Source organism: Danio rerio, chromosome 6, assembly GCF_049306965.1.
Source record: "Danio rerio strain Tuebingen ecotype United States chromosome 6, GRCz12tu, whole genome shotgun sequence".
Taxonomy (NCBI): Eukaryota; Metazoa; Chordata; class Actinopteri; order Cypriniformes; family Danionidae; genus Danio; species Danio rerio.
Genome location: NC_133181.1, coordinates 11,982,765 through 12,003,276, shown reverse-complemented (window position 1 = coordinate 12,003,276; position 20,512 = coordinate 11,982,765). Strand labels below are relative to the sequence as shown.

The following is a 20,512-nucleotide window of genomic DNA, read 5'->3' as shown; positions in this document are numbered from 1 at the left end:
CCCATTAGTCTTTGCATAAGTACCACTAAATAGTTAAAAAGTCACATTTATTAGCCAATACTGATCCCTAGCAGTGTCTTTACTGAAACCAACCCTCAAGTGGATCCACACCTTTATTTCAAGAGTTAACACTTAGCTGATGATTGATTACGATGTATCCTTGGCATGCTGTCCCAAGAGAGAGCCCTGAGCTTATAGGATCCTCAAGCCCTAGGCTCCCTCCAGTTGCAGGGCGAGAGGGGAGTTTGAGTACAGGTAGATCTCGAGAACTCCCCAGCTGTTTGAAGATAGTGAGCAATTAGGGATTGTTATTAAGATATAACTACTTACTAGGAGCATGTCTATAGTGCCAATTTGAATTAGTCAATTATCTTAAGTTGTATGTTTTGTTTTGTTTTTTTGGATGATGAGAGGAAACCGAGAGAAACCCACGCAAGCACAGGAAGAACATGTAAAACTCCACCCAGAAAGGTCGATTGGCCTGATAAGGACTAGAACCAATGATGTTTTTGCTTTGGGGCAACAGTGCTAACCAACTGGCTGCCAATCTAGGAAAGGAGGAGGAAGGGGGGATTCTTCAAAATGAAGATGATTATGGTATGGAACTTAGTTTATTTATGGAGACCTAGGAATCGTCTGATTGGTGAATCATAAATTTAATAATTTAAGCAATAATAAGCACGTGATCCTCTCAAAATTAGTTTATAAATAAACTTTATTATTACTAAAGTTTCTTTATTCAGTTGAACACCAAAGAAGATGTGAAGTTTATTTATAAACTAATTTCGAGAGGATCACATGTTTATGATTGCTTGCGGCTGGTCCCGCAATATCCAATTTATGATTCACCAATCAGACGATTCCTAACTCACTATGAATACCCTAAGTTCCATATAACCGCCATCTTCGTTTTGAAGAATCCCCCCTTCCAACCCTAATCCACCTCCTTTCCTAGATGGGTGGCACGGTGGCCCAGTGGTTAGCACTGCTGCCTCACAGCAAGAACGTCACTGGTTCTAGTCTTTACCAAGCCAGCTGACATTTCTGTGTGGAGTTTACACATTCTCCCCGTGGGTTTCCCCTGAGTTGCCTGGGTTGCTCCCACTGGTCAAAAACATGCAACTTAAGTTAATTGACTAATCCAAATCTGCACCATAGACATGCTCCTACTAAGTAGTTATATCTTTATAACAATCCCTAATTGCACACAAGCTTCAAACAGCAGGGGAGTTCTCGAGATCTACCTGAGCTTAAACTCCCCTCTCACCTTGCAAACGGGAGGGAGCCCCGGGCTTGGGATCTTATGAGCTCAGGGCTCTCTCCCGGGACAGCATGCCAAACAAGCTTTATAATCAATCATTAGATAAGTGTGAACTCTTGAAATTATGTTGAAAGCTGAAACCCTGTACCTGAAAACAAATATTATGAAATTCAATGGTTTCAAGTTTTCTTCAAAATGTCTTCTTTTGTGTTTAACAGAAGACAGAAAGACAAACAGGTTTGGAACAAGTAAAAGATGATGAGAGAATTTTCAGTTTTAGGTGAACAACCCCTTTAATCCACGATACAGGTGCAATTATATTATCAGCTATAACAAGGCTCGTCCCAAACAGTTCTAATATTAAAACCATATATAACCAAATGTGAAAATGTCAACAATCAGTTTTAGAAAGAGGGCCTTCACAGTTTTGCTTTCTTGGATGGAGAAAGCAGTGGCTAGAAATCATATTTGGCAACATCGAGCTGAGAGTAAACAGAGAAACAGTGTGAAAGCGTTTGTAAGAAAGAGTGGTAGACCTCTATCTGTGCGTGTTTGTGTGCCTTATGTGCCACAGTAACACACTTCCACCCACTACTGACCTCAATGCTGCCCCCTTGCCCGTACAGCTATCCACCCAAACACTTACTCTCTCTCTCCCGCCTCCTCACCGGAGGTCTCACTCTTCAGGACGCTGCGAATAACCCTACACAGGAAGTGACTGAGCCAGGAGGGGATCAAGGGGTGTGGCACAGACGTCTGTGGCTACGACCTCATCACAAACACACTAATTCCTTACTTAGCTTGTTTCCTTGTTTTTCTCTTTGCAAAGACGAGTCAGATGGACCACTATCTCCTGAGAGATCTGAAGATTAGGTTGCGTGTTGCTCTCCTCTGTGCTGTGTGTGTAATTTGCACACATAACAACCAAACAGTGGGCAGAATGAGTCAAGAATTTAGCTTAAAACAGGAGGTATCATTATCCGGGAAGGAGGACCACAGGGTGTCCATGTAGATGAGTCAAAGGGACTGCCGGAAAACAGCTCTTTTAGGCAATCGTCAGCTCGGCTAATATCTAAGCACTACATACTTGCGGGAGGCAGTAGCTGGATGTGCTACCACCATTACCATAAGTCTCTTGAAAATGGAGGGGTTGGGTTCTATATTACATAAAGATGCAAGTAAACACCACAGGGTTTGTTTGTGATTATTTTAGTTTGAGGAACAGCTTGCTCCATCCGTACCTTGTGGACGGCTTTGCCTAAGGGTGCCTGGTCTGCAAAACAGCTGAGGAAGAGTTGGGCCAACTGCAAGGCGAAGTAGGAGAAAAAGGCCAAGTACCGCACAATATCCGGAGAGAGACCCTGAAAAGCATAAACACCAGAATCAGCAGATCACACACAGAGGAGAGAGAGTGAGTTTCCAATTTAAATGTGCACCAAAACCAGGGATTTCCCATACTGCTACTGTGATGTTATTACAGTCCTGATCCACAGACTTCCCAACACGCTGTTTACACCCTGAACACTCTGTTCCTATGGAACTTTCTAGAGCACACAATGTTGATGGACATTTAAGTATCCCTCATAAAAAGTATACTTCAAATGAATTGAATAAAGTATACTTATATGTATTAAAATACTAAAATAAGTAAAATATTTAAGTATACTTCACATATTAACATCTTACTATGTACTAGCATACTTGTAATAATATCTCTTTGGACTAGAATGGCCCTCTTTGAGTATAAAAAAAGTAATCTTTTAAGTTTACCGTAAGTGGAGCTGCACAATATATTGTTTTAGCATCAATATTGCAATGTAATCATTCGCAAAAGTCCCATCATGAGTATACGCAATGTTGAGTCTGGGTTATAATTTACCATTTTGAAAGTGCTTTTTGAGGCCTGTGACTGTGTGAGGGTTTTAAAAGCATTCAGGCATAAGAAATTGTACCATTTGTAACTTTGACAAATTAATAATGAATAATTTGATTGAATTGTTTATTAAACAAAGACTATGAGGTATTGTTTTACATTTGATTATTCAAGTAGTATATACCTGAATACAGATCGACTCCTCTAAAAACAATAAAACACTGTTTATTTAATTGTTATCTTTTTTTATTGAATTTCTCTATGTTTGTAGATTGTTTTTTATATATTATGCATATGCACTCCCCTACAGTCACCCCAATCAATATAAATTAAAAATTCTTTCCTAAATTGTTATTCATCAAATCTAGTGAAATTGCATTTTATCGTAATTAAATTGCAAAAAAAAACACAGATCGCAATGTTAGATTTTTCCAATATCGTGCAGCCCTAACTATAAGTGTGACTAGTCTAATGAGGTTTCTCATTTGTACTGCAAGTGAACAAGTGAGTATACTAGTAGTATACCTTTGTAATACATGTGGTATTTAAATAATACTGCACACACAAACAAACAATTCCTGATGGTGCTGGGACTTTAACCTGCAACCTTTGGATCTCAAGTCTGACTCTTTAACTCTTGGTAAACTAGTTTTCTAGATCGAGTATGTAATATGTAAAAAATTAATAGGCCAATCAATCAAAACAGTAAAAACAACAACAAACCAAGTATACTTAAGAGCATGCAATTACACATCTAAGTACTGTACATGTCAATTAACAAGTATAGGTTTACTTTGCTCTAAGATTTCAGTTTAAAAGTACATCGGGTATAAATAGCAAGAGTTCTTGCTTAGACGGAAGTAAAATTTACTTTTGTCACTGATATTTTTGTTACTTTTGACCCACCCATGTGTTACTTTTGTCTCTACTTACAGGTCAAACGTAACAGCGTACCATTAATGTTTAAAGTGAAATTATTTTGAAGTTGCCCAACTGAGTCTTGTTTCTCTCTAGGTTTTTTCCCTTCACTTTCGTCAATTGGTAAAGTTTTGTGCCTTTCCACTGTCACTGTCTTGCTTAGTTAGGGACTTTTGGAGCTGTGCATAAATGGATTAGCTCTACAAGGTTTCAGCAGTGAAATCTAACCACACTGCTCTGAACTAAACTGAACCTGAACTCTGAAAATTGACACAGTTTCAATTTACTAGAACTTCTATGTTAAGCTGCTTTGACAATCTACATTGTAAAATCGCTTTACAAATAAACAGTAACAAGTGAATTGAACATTAATTCAAAATGGCACCTAATAATGATAGAACGTGTCAGTTAAAAAAGTTGGCCGGCAGCTAACTCTCTGCAACGCTCACATGGTCACCCCTTGAAGCTAAGCAGGGCTGCGCCTGGTCAATACCTGGATGGTAGACCACATGGGAAAACTAGGTTGCTGCTGGAAGTTGTGTTAGTGAGGGCAGCAGGAGGCCCTCAACCTGCTGTCTGTGTGGGTCCTGACACCCCAGTATAGTGAAGGGGACTCTTCACTGCTCAGTGAGCTTTGTCTTGTGAATGAGAGGTTAAACAGAAGTCCTGACTCTATGTGGTCATTAAAAATCCCAGGATGTTCTTCGAAAAAGAGTAGGGGTTTCAAACCCTGACATTTTGGCCAAATTAGCCTACTGGCATCTATTCATCATGGCCTCCTAACCATCCCTGTATCATAATTGCCTTGATCACTCTGTCTCCTCTCCACCAATCAGCTGGTGTGTGGTGTGCGGTCAGGCACAATTTGGCTGCCGTCGTGTCAACCAGGTGGATGCTGCACACTGGTGATGGATGAGGAGATTCCCCCAATGTGTAAAGGGTTTTGAGTGTCCAGAAATATAAATGTATGGAATTATTATAAATGTAAGGAATTGGTTTGTTTGTATAAAGGATGGAGGCTTTAATTGTACTTTTGTCCCTGCTCCCCCCTATGTATACTTTATTTAAAATAAATATGTATTCTGATAGTTTACTTGAATAAACTTATTTTTTTGTAAGGGATGTCATGCCCCAAATAACAAACGATCTGTTGTTTATTCTATTAGAAATGGTGCAGTACTGCAGCGCCCCTTCTTAATGTCAGAGACATGGGTGTGCACGAGCATTAACAGCACAGTAAAGCTTATTTTGAACAGTTAAGGCAAATCATGGTGAAAACCAAACTCTTTAATGGCCTGCTTTATATAAATGAATTACGTATGAAAAGAGTCATAAAAGGCCTCAAGTCACGCTACAATCTGGAAACCCATAGACTGCTGCTGTTCAAGCCTCCGGCCACTATTTGTTGGTGCGGAGCCAAAAGTAGCTATATTTACAAACACTTCACATGTGCTGTTCATTTTCTGCTCATGCATTTTTGAACATATCGTAGATACTAACTGAATCTTTCAGAGTCCTGAGTAAGAGATTGTAGCACAAGTCATGTTGAGACTGATCTGTAGTAAACATCCGTTTGGCTATGGAGCCCCTTGCCAGGATGGAGGCTTTATTCTTAACCACACCGCAAAATAAAAAAACAAGGCCAGAGCGGTTTCAGTGGTCAAAATGTAGGTCAGTCGAAACGTCTTCCCACTCTTATCCAAGCATAAAGTCAACATGCCAATGGGAAATATGCTTATCTGTCTTTCTGTTTTGACCCATTTTTGCATGATATGGTTGAGAACTGCCCAGTTTCATTTCTAAATTTGTTGAAAGTGCATTCTTGCTAGCCGTGTTATTGTTTATGAGGCTTGTGAAGTCGTTTAAAACTTACTTTAGCCTGGTTAATGATATACTTTTGATAATGTTCACACCGTTTCTTATTCAGATGTCAATTGTATGTTTAAATTGGAAGCAAACATAATGACTGAAATGTTTTACTTTTGACAAAATTAATTTGATAATTTTAGTTTAATTGTGTCTTTCTGCAAAATGAAAGACACTCATATTGTACTTCCAAATACCGTAAGCACCAATTGGGGAAAATGTCAGATTTAAACACTTTCTGACATGCATTTAAAACTAACACCTACAAGGACTTCACCTGAGCTCATGGTATGAATGTGACAAACCAAATCCAAACATGGAGAAAATCAACAGCGCTTAAAGTAGAAACTGCTGGAATGCTGAGTTACTGCGTGTTTGTGCACACAGGTTCGCTGCAATGTGCATCCGTTTGACCGTATGCTAGAGCCCATGAACTTTTTCATGCGTGTACCTGTGTATCATCCATGTGTTAATACAAACACACGTGCAGGGTTAGTCCAGGGTTTTGTGAATGTACTGTGAAGCTGAATTCCCAGGATTGGGGATCTTGTCACTTCTCTCACCTGCTCCACAGCCAGCTGGACCTTTGCGTGAAGTGGAATAATGGAGCAGAGCACACCCAACAGCCAGAAGAAGAACAGGAAGACGGAGGAACGGCATCCCCGCACTCTCTCCCAATGAATCACACACACCGCTAACACCTGTCAAACACACAGCTATTAATGACATTGCTCTCATGTGTTAAAATTACAGTACATAAAAAAACATCAGCTACAGGCTTTAAACAGATAGTCTTCTTCCTGATAAAAATATACTGAATGAGGCACATTTAAAGGGGCTAAATAAATGCTAAAATGCTTTAGTTTAGATTGAAAGGGCTAGTTCACCTAAAAATTTAAAAAGTTTTATTAAATACTCACTTTCATTTCATTTCCAACCCCTGAGACTTTCTTTCAAGAAAGTGTTTAAGTATTTTAGTTGAAATCTGAGAGCTCTCTGATCCTCTGTAAACAGCAATAGTGCCAATTCGTTGTCCACAAAAACAACAATAAAACATTCTCAAAACATACCATATGCCAGGGGTGGCCAACCCTGTTCCTGGAGAACCACCTTCCTGCAGATTTCAGTTTTTCAACAGGGTTGGCCACCCCTGCTATATGCCTTCAGTGGTTCAATCTGAATATTCTCAAGGTACTACGAGAAAACTTTTGTCCGCACATAAAAATGTGCACCCTATACTGACACTGAGGAGAAGAAAATGTTGAATAATTTTTTTTTTTTTTTGTATGTGGACAAAATAATAAGAAAATATGTGGACTTATTCCTTCAATTTTTTACTTCGAAAAGTGTTATGGAGACGGTTATGACGAATGTGAGAGCGCTCAGATTCTTAATATTAATTTGTCTTCTGAAGTTGAGCAAGTTTTAAGGGTTGTAAATGTGAAAGCAAGCATCACTCAAACTAGTGCAGTTAAAAATAATTATCAAATAATCAAAAAGTAGATGGTTTATTGGCATACACTGTAAAATGTGTCTGTAAATTGGTATTTTTTATATTTTATGATTTGTTTTTATTATTATTCCATGTTTATTTATGTTTTTGAATTGCATTATGGGATCTTGATCTTCCTTCCAACAGCTTGTAACCTCGAAAAGTTTTAAAAAGTGACTTTTGTTAACATTTTTAATATTTAATACATTTCTATTATTAATAATATTATTAACTTTACTTTTATTAATAATACATAACTATTATTAACATTTTTAATAGTTAAAACCATATGCCTTCAGTGGTTCAATCTGAATATTATCAAGCTACTACAAAAACTTTGTGCGCACATAAAACGTGCACCCTATACTGACACTGAAGAGTGTTTTGTTTGGACAAATTATGCATATGATCTGTTTTGAGAATATTTTTTGGTACTTTTCTGTACATTGAACAAGTCGGGACGGTTATGGAAAATCAGAGAGCGCTCAGATTCTTAATCCTAATTTGTCTTCAGAAGATGAGCAAGTTTTCAGGGGATATTTAACATGAGGTTATAAATGTGAAAGCAAGCATGACTCAAACTAATTCAAAAATAATGATTAAATAATCAAAAAGTAGATGGTTTATTGGCATACACTGTACAATGTATCTGTTAATTGGTAGATTTTCATATTTTGTGATTTGTTTTTATTATTATTATTCCAAGTTTATTTGTTTTTTAAATTGCATTATGAGATCTTGATCTTCCTTCCAACAACTTGTAACCTTGAAAAGTTTGAAAACGTGACTTTTATTAGCATTTTTTTTATACTTATTAATACATTTCTATTCTTAATAATATCAACTTTACTATTTTTGATAATACATAAATATTATTAAGATTTTTAATAGTTAATACCATATACCTTCAGTACTTCAATCTGAATATTATCAAGCTACCATGAGAAAACATTTGTGCGCACATGAAACATGCACCCTATACTGACACTGAGAAGAAACTTGAATAAATTAATTATTTTTGTTTTATGTGTGCTTAAAAATATGCATATGATCTGTTTTGAGGATGTTTTTTGTACCTTCCTGTACAACGAACAAGTCGGGACTGTTATGGAGAATCAGAGAGCGCTCAGATTCTTAATCTTGACTTGTCTTCTGAAGATGAGCAAGTTTTCAGGGGTTATTTACTGTGAGGTTATAAAATGTGAAAGCAAGCATGACTTGTTCAGTTAAACTATTTAAACTCAGATTCAAAATCTTAATTTTTCTTCTGAAGGTTTTAGGGGTTTTGAACGTCATGAGGGTGAGTAATTGACAGAATTTTTTAAACCATAGGTGTGAAATTTAATTCCTGGAGGGCCACAGCTCTGCACAGTTTAGCTTTAACTCTAGTTAAATACACCTGATCAAAGTAATTGAGTCCTTCGGGCTTGTTTTAAACCTTGTTTTAAGTGTATTAAAGCAGGATTGGAACTAAAGTGTGCAGGGCTGCGGCCCTCCAGGAGTTTGACGCCCCTGCTTTAAACAATTTGTTGCATCCGCCCCTGTGTAGGGTGTAAACGTAGTGGTTCTTTTCGAGTGACCAATGCAGACAGTTAGAGGACAGGTCTGTCTATTTGGCTGACTAACAGAAAATGGTGAAAGTGTTACATGAAACTTCATTACTTCATCTTTTTCGAAATTACACCTTTCACTCATTGTGAATGACTTTAAATAGATTTAATTACATTTAATATGTTCAAATTACAACAATTGAGGCCATGACCCTTTGAGAGAAGGAAGACTAGAAAGCATATACTTTTATCTTGTCAGCAACCAGCTGAAAACAAAGTGATGAAGAATCATTATACAGGTTATTTCAATCAGTTCACAACTTTTGCACCAAAGTCACAAAACATAAAAACCAAATCTGAAAGAAAAAAAAAAAGAAAAAAAAAAAAGAAAAGCCAAATTCAGTTTGTTGGGGACATCTTGTGCTGTGTTTTAAGACTAATCCATCATTAAATTTGCTTTGTTTTGTTTCAGCAGTTTTGTCAACGTTATATTGGGGTTTCCCTGTCTACCACAACTGCCTCCTCTAATAAAACAACACATGTAAAGTGTGGCCTCTGCTGATCCCACATCTCTCTTAATTACTGTGCCTTTTCTGCATCCAAAAGCAATTTGACATTCTTCATGTCTCAAAACCAGACAGCCATTAGCTCTCGCCAATCCCAAGCTTGATGCAATGTTCATTTTGTTGTCTCCTAGGTAGCGCAAAACACCATTTGATTTTGTAAAGGCAGCCTCCTGGTGCGGTACAGATGAGGGATCAGGACTGAACCCAAAGACGCCTCCTCATAACCAAACCAGAGCCATAGAACCTCAGAGAAATGAGGTGAAACCTTTAAAAGGAACTCTTAATCACGTCCTAATGAAAGACGCCTGTTGTGCTACCTGGAAACCGAACATGTAAACCACATGCAAACATCTGCATTGATGAGGCTGTGTTTTGACGTTAAGTCTCATGAGAATAAGCCAATGACTTCTCCTCCGGACAGTGGGAGGAAGCCAAAGCTTGTAATTATACTGCAGAGTTAAGAGCGAAAGACGACAGAGACAGATCTGCTTCCTGCGGCTTCAATGACAGCACGCAGTGAAACCGACAACAGCTTATGGTGGGGAGAAGAAATAACCAAGCTGTACAGCAGACTTCAGCTCCACAAAAAATTCATTATTGAAGGGGACCATTAGTTTAAATATTGCAAGGGTATTTATTGTGAGGTTACAGCCTTTGTGCAAATGTTAAAGCAAGCTTTGCTCTAACTAGTTTAGGTAAAAATAATGGAAAAAGTATGGTTTGATGGCATTAATGCACTGTAAAAAGTGATAGTTTTTTGTATTTTGTGATTCATGTTTTTATTTTGCCACTTTTATTTATTTTTTGTTGAATTGCATTATATATTCCCTCTAAAAACTTGTAACCTTAGAAAAGTTAGAAAAGTGACTTTTAATAACGTTTTGAATAGTAGGGGTGCCCAAACTTTTTTTTTTATGAAGGGCCAAAAAACAAACTTGATTGAGGCTAGTGGGCTGAAGGTAAATATAGTTGGATTGGAATTAGAATTGGATTGGAATGTCTTTATTGCCTCCGAGGGGCAATTTGGTTAACAACTGACACAGATCAACACTCAAACAGACATAGAAACAACAGTAGACTAAAAATAACCATGATTAACTAAAATATTTATTTTAAAAAGATTAAATACAACTTAAAGCTTGTCAAGTAACTCAAACAAACATAGAAACAACAGAAGACTAAAATTAATCGTTCATTCATTTTCTTGTCGGCTTAGTCCCTTTATTAATCTGGGGTCGCCACAGCGGAATGAACCACCGACTTATCCAGCAAGTTTTTACACAGAGGATGCCCTTCCAGCCTCAACCTATCTTTGGGAAACATTTACACACACATTCATACACTACGGACAATTTAGCCAACCAAATTCACCTGTACCACATGTCTTTGGAATATGGGGGAAACCTGAGCACCCGGAAGAAACCCACGCGAAGGCAGGGAGAACATGCAAACTCCACACAGAAACGCCAACTGAGCCGAGGTTCAAACCAGCGACCCAGCGACCTTCTTGCTGTGAGGCCACAGCACTTCCTACTGCGCCACTGCCTCGCCAAAATTAATCATGATCAACTAAAATATTAATTTAAAAAATGAGCAAATACAACTAAAAGCTTGTTAAGTTACTCAAACAAAAATAGAAATATAGTAAACAATAAAGTTAATCATGATTAACTAAAATATTCATTAAAAAGAGCAAATACAACTTAAAGCTTGTTAAGTAACTGCAGTTGGAACAAATGAATGGAAATATCTGTTGGACCTTATAGCCCGTCTGAAATAAGTGTACCTTCTGCCTGATGGCAAGAGGCAAAACTTAGAATAAAGTGGGTGGTTCTTATCTGCTAAAATGGGCATTTTCAAGATTTGTGCTCAAAATCTTTTTAGAAAGGTGAACAATTTTTGTAAGTCTGTTTTTACTTGTTACCCTCAAATTGCAAGTTGCCATGAGTAATTTCCTAATTTATTTAATAATGTTTAAAAATAACGAGAAAACATTGCTTTATATGAACTAATACTGTATATCTTTTTATGTTGTATAATGAGCTTATTACAGTAAAAATAAAACATTTATAACAGAATGACACTCGCATTTGCCTTGATTCGCTCGCCGATATCTTCTGCATAGTCCTCTATCTGTCGAGTGACAATATATACATTTTGTCAAAAATGTAACAACAAACAAAAATTGTTTTGTTACGTCAAATTAGTGATGTCAATCTCTGTGTTAAAGTCATCCGCCCCAACCCTCTTCATCATTCTCACTCTCCACTTATGAGATGGTGGGCTGAATCAAAGGTTACGATGGGCCAACTACTTTTGGCATCTGGTTTAAAGCAATATATTGTCTGGGTTGGTGTTCAATCGGAAAACACTTGTAAATTATAAAATACGTAAACAGATTAACTGACTCTATGCACACAAACCTTTAGTTTTCAGCCAGGCAGACCAAAGGCTTCCAGTGAACTGTTTTTCCATTACAAAATTGTAACATTTAAGACTTCTATAAAAATCAGCGATCTTCACTGTCAGATAGATATACGATATGAAGTGGGTGTCAGACCACATAAGAAGCACTGCATTAAATTCCATTTCACCCCGCCATGTCTAAAATATGACAGTTTATTTTACTTCAGTATTTTCAATGAAGTTTTTGAGCTCGCCTGCTGATCCTGATGGCGCTAGAGGTTACATCGTTTTTCGTCTCATTTTACTCTTGAACAACTAAAAGAATCCTTAAGTCTATTGAACTGAATGTATTGTAATTTCATTACAACATTGATGCTGTAAAAAAAACCTTGTGTAATTGAAAATAGTCACATTGAGCTTTCACCGGAAGTTTATCGTTGGCTTTATAACTCTAGCTGTGCATAGAGCCCATTAACAGATATTATTTTGCAGTGTACTGCACAAGGCAATGCGATATTTTTAGTATTTTTTCGATAAAATTTTGATTCAGCTCTAAAATTCTTGTCATGTCATGAACAGGAAACATGTCAGACTACACATTGCTTCCAGACCAATCATTGCGTGGTGTCACGCACAAGCCGATCTAGTGAATTATTCAAGAAACAAGAGTGTAAACAAACAATGTCTATCAAAGGAGCAAGTCTAGTACTGGGTGTCCTGTATGCAGAGTTCCTCTACTGCATAACTCCACCTAGCAGCACGAAAGCCAACGTCTGTCTTTTGTTTTACTATGTTTGGAAGATGTGGACAGAAGAGCTTCTTTGTTTCTGTAAGTCAACATCTCAAATGTGACCGAAAAACAGTGGAGAGCTAAAAAATAATTAACATGCTAGAAATGAACATGCTGGTCTTTCTGTTTTGATGTTGCGAAGCATCCCAGACATAGCGTCAGTTGTTGTCAAGTGTTTTGCCTGTTGTCATTAGCGAATCCCGAAAACACACTACATTAAACATGTAAAAACAAAACTGCTCTTATGTCTTTCCATCTAAGCCTGGCATTAATCAACTTATCACTCATACAGTAACTAACCTAAAAGATTGGGAACTGCTTAGTGCAAGTAGTTTTCCAACACAGATCTGCTCAGGTTTACTGTGTTCCTGTGGTTAATCAGATGCTAAAACAATCCAGATGTGTAAATATATCGCAACTCTCCAGCTTCCCCCTCTAGGTTAATACAACAGTGGTGGCTGTTGCTTTCTAAACTGTTGATTACATAAGCCCAAATATTGCACAAGAAACCCAACAGGTGGTTGGGCCAGGTAATAAAGTAATGGTTTCATAATTTCTAAAGCAATATGCACCTACTTAAAAAACGGTGATTGTTCTTCTAGACCTACATTCCAACACTGGGCCAGTCTTTGACCAATTAAGATCACTATCTGTTAAGATGGACGACATTTCAGGACAAGATCCCACTGTTTAACTCTTTAGGTGTTCTTTTTTGCTTCTTCAACACTAGCCAATGTTGACTTAGCTGTCTGAGGAGACCACAGATGGGTCATGAGTCTGGTCTGGAGCCCGTCTCTGCAGATGCAAATGGAACATGCGGACAGAAAGCGATGATGAGATTGTGTTCATTAGGCCGTGTGTAGGTGTGCCCCCAACCTAGTTTACCTCAGAAAGTCACAGTCTATTACATGAAAACAGCTCCTCCTGTGTTAGGGTTTAGGAGCCATTTTACTGAGCTAAGCAGGTGTGTTGAGAATGAATGATGGGAAAGAAAGCGTGTAGGAGGGGAATGAATGAAGCTTACATTGCTGATGTATATTTGCCTATATGTGGGCTGACACAAACACACACACATTTCGTCTTGGATAGTTGTTGGATATCTAACCAAAATTAAAAAACTGCTTAGGGTTTTGTTTTGGATACCTAATCTTTTAATTTAGATACCTAATAACCTAATAGTTTCGAATATGGACACTGATGTTTCCACAGTGGTCATAATTAGCTTAATGCATTTTTGCTGCTTTTACAAATTACTTATTAAAATTGAGTTAAAACAACGCAATTCTTCAGTTTTTGGGATTATGTTCAATACACTTACATTTTTATAAATCTTTATAAACAAAATGTTGGTTAACTTAATCGACTTGTGTTGGGACAACATGAAGGAATTCTGTAGAACTTGCATTTTTTACAGTGTGGCATATTTCACGCAAAAATGAATGATGTTAACTTGACGTCAGATTGACTTTGTACCCCAACATCGTTGGGACGTTGCATTTTGGGTGGAAATGAAAATCGAGTTCATGTCAGAACCCAATGTCAGACCAATGTCAACGTCAGACAGACATTCGATTTTGGTCACTTTCCAACGCAACCTAAAAACAACAAAGTATCAACGTATAATGATGATACTGCTTGACTGTCTGGACGTTACCACTATGACAAATGAAATGTTTGATATTCGGTCAAAATGTAGACATACTCATTAGCTTCACCCGCAAGACGTTCTTGGTCAACCAGCTTTGTCCAAAAGAGAAACAATGCTAGTCAGTTAGCTTTACTTGTTTTACCTGTCCACCTCGCTATTCAAATATCTTCATCATTATTTTTTTTTCGGCTTAGTCCTTTTATTAAAAGGAGTCGCCACAGCGTAATGAACCGCCAACTTATCCAGCATATGTTTTTATGCAGCGGATGCCCTTCCAGTTGTAACCCATTGAAACACCCATCCACACACACTCATACACTACGGACAATTTAGCTCACCCAATTCACCTATAGCGCATATCTTTGGACTGTGGGGGAAACCGGAGCACCCAGAGGAAACCCACGCCAACACTGGGAGAACATGCAAACTTCACACAGAAATGCCAACTGACCCAGTCGAGACTCGAACCAGCGACCTTCTTGCTGTGAGGTGATCGTGCTATGCACTGCACCACCGTAACACCATATCTACATTATTTCACTGAAAATAAATAAGCAAAGCTGAAGTCACATTCAAAACAAGTAGCTTGTACCTGTCAGGGAAATCTTTCACCTTAATACAAATTTACTAACCTGTTTGATAGCTATTGAAATTTTCCTCACCGCGTTAAATGGATAGTTCATCCAAAACTGAAACTTCTTCCATTATTTACTCTCCCTTCCCTTGTTTTTAACCAAATAAAATAATGAAAAAAAGATTTGGAATCATGTGAAAGCGAGTAAACAGTGAGTAAATTTTCATTTTAGGGTGAACCATCCCTTTAAAATAGGTATCTGACTGAAAACCTAGAATTGTTTACTTTCATTTGACGAATCCAACAGATTGGGGCACTTTTACTTTAACAAACTGTCCGGTACATGTGTTTACACTAATATCTGTCTGTATACTGTTACATAATCCCCTCAAATATGACATCAAGATGCTACATTACCACAGTGAGACTGCGCATGATGGGACTGAGCAAGAAGACAAGGTGTTGGTGTATTTCTAGTCTTCTTTCCAACAGGATGTAGAAGAATTCCACGAATCCAAACGACGCCAAGAAGAACCCCAACAACTGTAGAACAGAAGAGAGAAATGCAATTCATATCAGGGTGAGAACTGAGTCACTCCTCCGGAAGCTCCAGTACTCAATGACTGTAGAGACAAGGTGCGATTTGCATTGTGATAACACCGGAGAGGAATCTGCGAAACCCTTAACAAACCGAGGAACAACGGTATTTCAAACAAAAGAGTTTTAGAGCGGAAGAGTGAAAAGTGACATCAGAGCTCACTAAAGTGCTAACCACACACGCACATGTACCACAAACTGAGGTTACACACATCACACTTGCTTTTACTGTCTTCCTAGGCCACTAAAGTTTGAACTCGACCCCTCAGTCGACCACTTTCACGTTCACTTTGTGTTAACACTATGGTTTGAGATTTATAGTCCACAAAGCTGATTCTTTGAGTATTGAACAGGCTGATGTAATATTAAAAACTCATAACGCTTTGTCTCACCAGCTTTGCATTGCAGAGCGAAGAAAGCGGCAGCCGACCTCGGCCATGGCAGTAGAGATGGAGGCAGTAAAATGGAGAAAGGACCCACAGGTAGATGCACGGAGCCCACACAAGGACTGTGTTCTGGAAGCAGTTGCTCAGTTCAGGCCTATGCGTGTACCACGTCTGATTCCAGTCCTAAAGATAAAGAAAAGGGTGTGCTTAGCTTCTCAACCAGTTCTATGATAATTGACCGTTTTCATTCTTTCACGGGATCAACAATGGCTCAGTCCAAACCCTGTCCACACCAAAACCAGATATGATATGAATGCTCCAGAACATCTAAAATTAGATTTGATTTTTCAACATCTCAAGTTTTGTTTACTGTTTTGGTCTTGTTTTTGTTTATCGAGCTCAATCTCATTACTGGCTTTCCTCTTTCGATTATTGGATGAGAAATTATTGAGACTAAGTCATGAATTTTAACTAAATTAATTAAAGGAACAGATCTGAAAGTAATTCCAAGTTAAAGGGATAGTGCACCCATAATTTACTCATCCTATGTTTGGTATTACACCTTTAGGAGCTTCTTGATTCTGTTTAACACAAAAGGAGATAGATAAAGAAAGCTGGTTGTTGGTACACACTGAAGTCCATCGTGGGAATACAATTATTTGACTTATAATAAGTCAATGGGGGCCAGCTCCAAGAAGGTTTCGAAATATCTTCTTTTGTGTTCAATGGTAGAAAGGAACTCAAAGAGAAGTATGAGTCACTGTAAACAATGCTGGGTTCAACACAATTTCTTCATGTCGTCCCAAAACAAATTGAATAAGTTAACTTAATTGTTTTTATAAATTTAAATAGATTGAACAAAAAAAAAACAATTAAGTTGTCCCAAAAAAAAAACCTTCAAGAATTGTGTTGACTGAGCTCATTTTAAATAAGTAGTTTGAACAACCAGCAAAAATATTTCTTGAGTGTTCTTCATAGTGTCCCAACAAAAATGTATAAATTTTTTTTTTTTTTACAAATTTAAGTGGTTTAAACTTAAAATAATTAAGTTATCAAAAAAAATGTAAGAGTTGAGTCGGTTTAACTCAAATTAAATAATAAGTAGTTTGAACAAGTACACTGTAAAAAGCGACTAATAAAAAAAGTGAGTAAACCAATTTCTGTTTTAACTTAGAGCTGTTAAGTTCACTTAACTTAAAATTTATAATTATGCACATAATTAATTCACTTAATAGTTTATTACAGTGTAGTAAAAGTAATTTTTTAAGGGTCTTTTTTTTCTGGGAGAACTATCTCTTTAAATTTACATTAAGCACTGCCATTTGCTAGCTTGTTTATGTAAAAGAAATCACATTTTAAACACACAATGCAACACATTTATTCAATATTAAAACTTAAAAGTCATAATATAACGCAGTACTGCACTCAAAAAATTACATTTGCATTTTGTTCAAACTACTTATTTAAAATGAGCCGAAACAACCCAATTCTTGACTTTTTGGGGGGACAACCTAATTGTTTTATGCTCAACCCACTAAAATTTGTTAAAACTAATAAGGAAACTTAATTCCTTCATGTTTTCTTAACATTTTTACAGTGTGCAATATATATATATATATATATATATATATATATATATATATATATATATATATATATATATATATATATATATATATATATACAGACACACACTTTCTAGTTCTTGGCATATTATAAAGATTCATCAGTAAAATCAAGCATAACATCAAGCATAAATAAATAACTCTTTACACATATAGAAATGACCTATTCAAAGTATACATAAAATTCTATATTTATTCAAAAACTTAAAATGAAACATTAACATTTAATGAAACATTAAAATGAAATGTTTGCTCACCCATAGAGGGTCAAGTCCACTTAGACTGCAAAAGGTATCCATTCACTCGTCTGGTCCTGAGGCTGTCTCTATCCCTGCTGTGTATCCTGCTTCTTTGGACTTAAGTTTTCACTCTGTTCTGTGTCTCAGTCAAACTCTCCCTCTGTCCTGGGAGCTCTTACACTCTCTCTTTCACTTTTGTCACTGCTTGTTTTCTGCGAGTGTCTGGAAGTGTCTGCTTTTTTGACCACCAGTCTGACAGCGGCATAGGTGGGTGGTTATATTCACTCTCTCCTACCAGCAGTCTTCTTTAAACTCTCTTTCTCCCCCTCCTTCTCTATTTATCTTCCTCCTTTCCAGACTCCCACGTACTTTAGGTTCTTGATCAAAACAGGACTGTGGGTTTTGCAGAGCTTTCTGACACCACCCGAAAAAAAAAAATGCGTAACATAGTCGTCTCCCCCTTTGCCTCTTATAAAACACCAACACTCTCATGTTCCTCTAAACAGTCTCTCTCAGCTTGGTCCGCGGTGCTGCTAGTAGCACTCTGGTGCTATTTGTTGGACTTTTCAGAAGTGCTATTTTTCACTTTTCCCACATGTACCCGAGAAACACTTAGTAAGATCACACACATTCAGGCACTACACTCTGCACCATGAGGCATGCAGTTTTGTCCAGTGTGATTTATTACACTCATTACACACATTCGGTCCAACCTGGAGTTGAATAGCTTGCCCCTAATGGTAAGATTTATTATCTCTAGAGTTATCTCTAAGTCAGCTTGGGTCATGACCCAGAAATGGGTTGCAGTTTGTTTCTGGACAGCTTATAAACAAAGCTGAAATGAATGTACTATGTATTTTACTCTAGGACAGTTATGTGGTATGTTACTGTATTTTGATGTTGCATTGTGAAAACTAGTGTATATTTTACAGTAAAGATATGCAGGGCCGGATAAAGCACATTTTGGGCCCTGGGGCTATAGTAAACCCAAGGGCCCCATTTATTTTAGCACCTTAAAAAAGTACACTGTAAAACCCAACCGTCAACTTTATTAAACTGAAATGAGTGTAGTTAACTTAAAATTCACCGATTAGTTAATTCTACTCATTTGAAAAGAGCTGAACTCAGTGTTAAACACTCAAAAAACAAATTTTTTTACTTGTTCAAACTACTTAATTAAAATGAGCTGAAACTATTTTTGAGATTTTATTCATTCATTTCATTTTTTTATGTTCAATCCACATAAATTTGTTAAAAGTGTTAAGTAAACTTAATCGATTTGTGTTGAGACAGCATGAATGAATTGTGTGGAGCCCTGCATTTTTTACAGTCAAGGTAATGAGTTAATTAAATACCTCATTCAACTTAATAGAGTAAGTTACTCATATAAATTAGTTTTTTTTTAACTCAAATGGTTTGTAGCAATCGGTTTCTTCAAACGGTTTGAGTTGCCCTAACTTATTGGGTTTTACAGTACTCAGTTGGTTTGAGTTCTCTTCATTTACTGGGTTTTACTGTGCTCAAATTGCTTCATTTACTCAAATGGATTAAGTTGACAGTACTCATTAGGATTAGTTTTTGAACCTAAATAGTTTGCAATCTGTTTACTCAAATGATTGCCTTAACTTTTTGAGTTTTACAGTGTAGTTTATTTTTATATTATTTATATTGTTAATTTCGGAAATTTGTAATATTCATTCATTTATTCATTTTTTTTTGTCAGCTTAGTCCCTTTATCAATCCGGGGTCGCTACAGCAGAATAAACCAGCAACTTATCCAGCAAGTTTTTACGCAGTGGATGCTCTTCCAGCCACAACCCATCTCTGAGAAATAATTTGTATTATTATATAACTAAATTTTTCCATGTTGAAAAAGGCTACCAAAATTATATATATACAGTATATATTTCAAAAAACACACAGATTTGCAATGCCTCCTAAATGTGTGCCTAACAATAAATGCTTTAAACAGTTTTTTTTATCTTTAAAAAATTTTACTTTAAACTTTAGCTGAGATTAATTAAATTAAATTAATTTCCCATTTGGTCTGGCATCAATTGATTACAGTAGGTTAGCATGTTTTTTTTTCCCCTCAGATATACTGTCTATATCGCTCCGGATTATTATACAGTTATGAGTCCATTCTGCATGACTCCATGATTCTAAGCTCTCTTACTGCAATACTGTTTTAAATTTATTTTCTGTTCTATGATGCGATTGGTTAGCCTACCTCTGACTGGATCGTTCTCGAGGTAAAATAAGGAACTGTCCTGGGAAATAAGGGACTTTCCTGGGGGAAAACAGAACATCTGGTCACCCTTACTGAGGACTAAAAAGGGCTATTTATAACTCTGATTAAGCTACAGCCACTCCGAGCCATAGTTTAGCGGCATCACTGTTTTTGAACAGCAGCGAGTCGAAAAGAATACTTCACATTATCGACATGCGAAAGCGTAACTGTGCGTTCACACTGAAGGCGGCGAGAGTGTCAAAGTTTGCTCTTGACACATTGGCAACAACGATGTCTGCCATCTTCAACTCCAGCGGTGAGAGCATCAAAATTCACAACATTTATCTCGTAATTAAAGGAGCCGTTGCAGCATTTCAGAAAATAAGCTACATTCCCACATAAAAGCATGCTTTCTAGAGCAAAAATGTTGCACGATTTTTATCAAATTCATTTAACTATGGAAAATGGCTTTGCTCCATCTATCCAATATG

At 37.0% G+C, this 20,512-nt stretch overlaps 1 protein-coding gene across 3 annotated transcripts in view; it reads right to left on the bottom strand.

Moving 5' to 3' along the window:
* abcc6a (ATP-binding cassette, sub-family C (CFTR/MRP), member 6a) overlaps positions 1–20,512 on the bottom strand; it is a 58,797-nt gene that overhangs the window by 23,249 nt on the left and 15,036 nt on the right. For 2 of the 3 annotated variants that reach the window (XR_012407676.1, XM_009302206.4), the window contains exons 1-5: positions 17,810–18,005; positions 15,934–16,110; positions 15,362–15,487; positions 6,482–6,619; positions 2,503–2,622 (exon numbers count right to left, since the gene is read on the bottom strand). Coding sequence is in view for 2 of the 3 variants with exons in the window: in XM_009302206.4 (XP_009300481.1) it covers positions 2,503–2,622; positions 6,482–6,619; positions 15,362–15,487; positions 15,934–16,110; positions 17,810–17,851 (603 nt within the window). In the remaining variant the exon portion in view is untranslated. Of the gene's footprint in view, positions 1–2,502; positions 2,623–6,481; positions 6,620–15,361; positions 15,488–15,933; positions 16,111–17,809; positions 18,006–20,512 lie in introns of those variants that run through there. The other variant, XM_073953716.1, reaches the window with a different exon arrangement.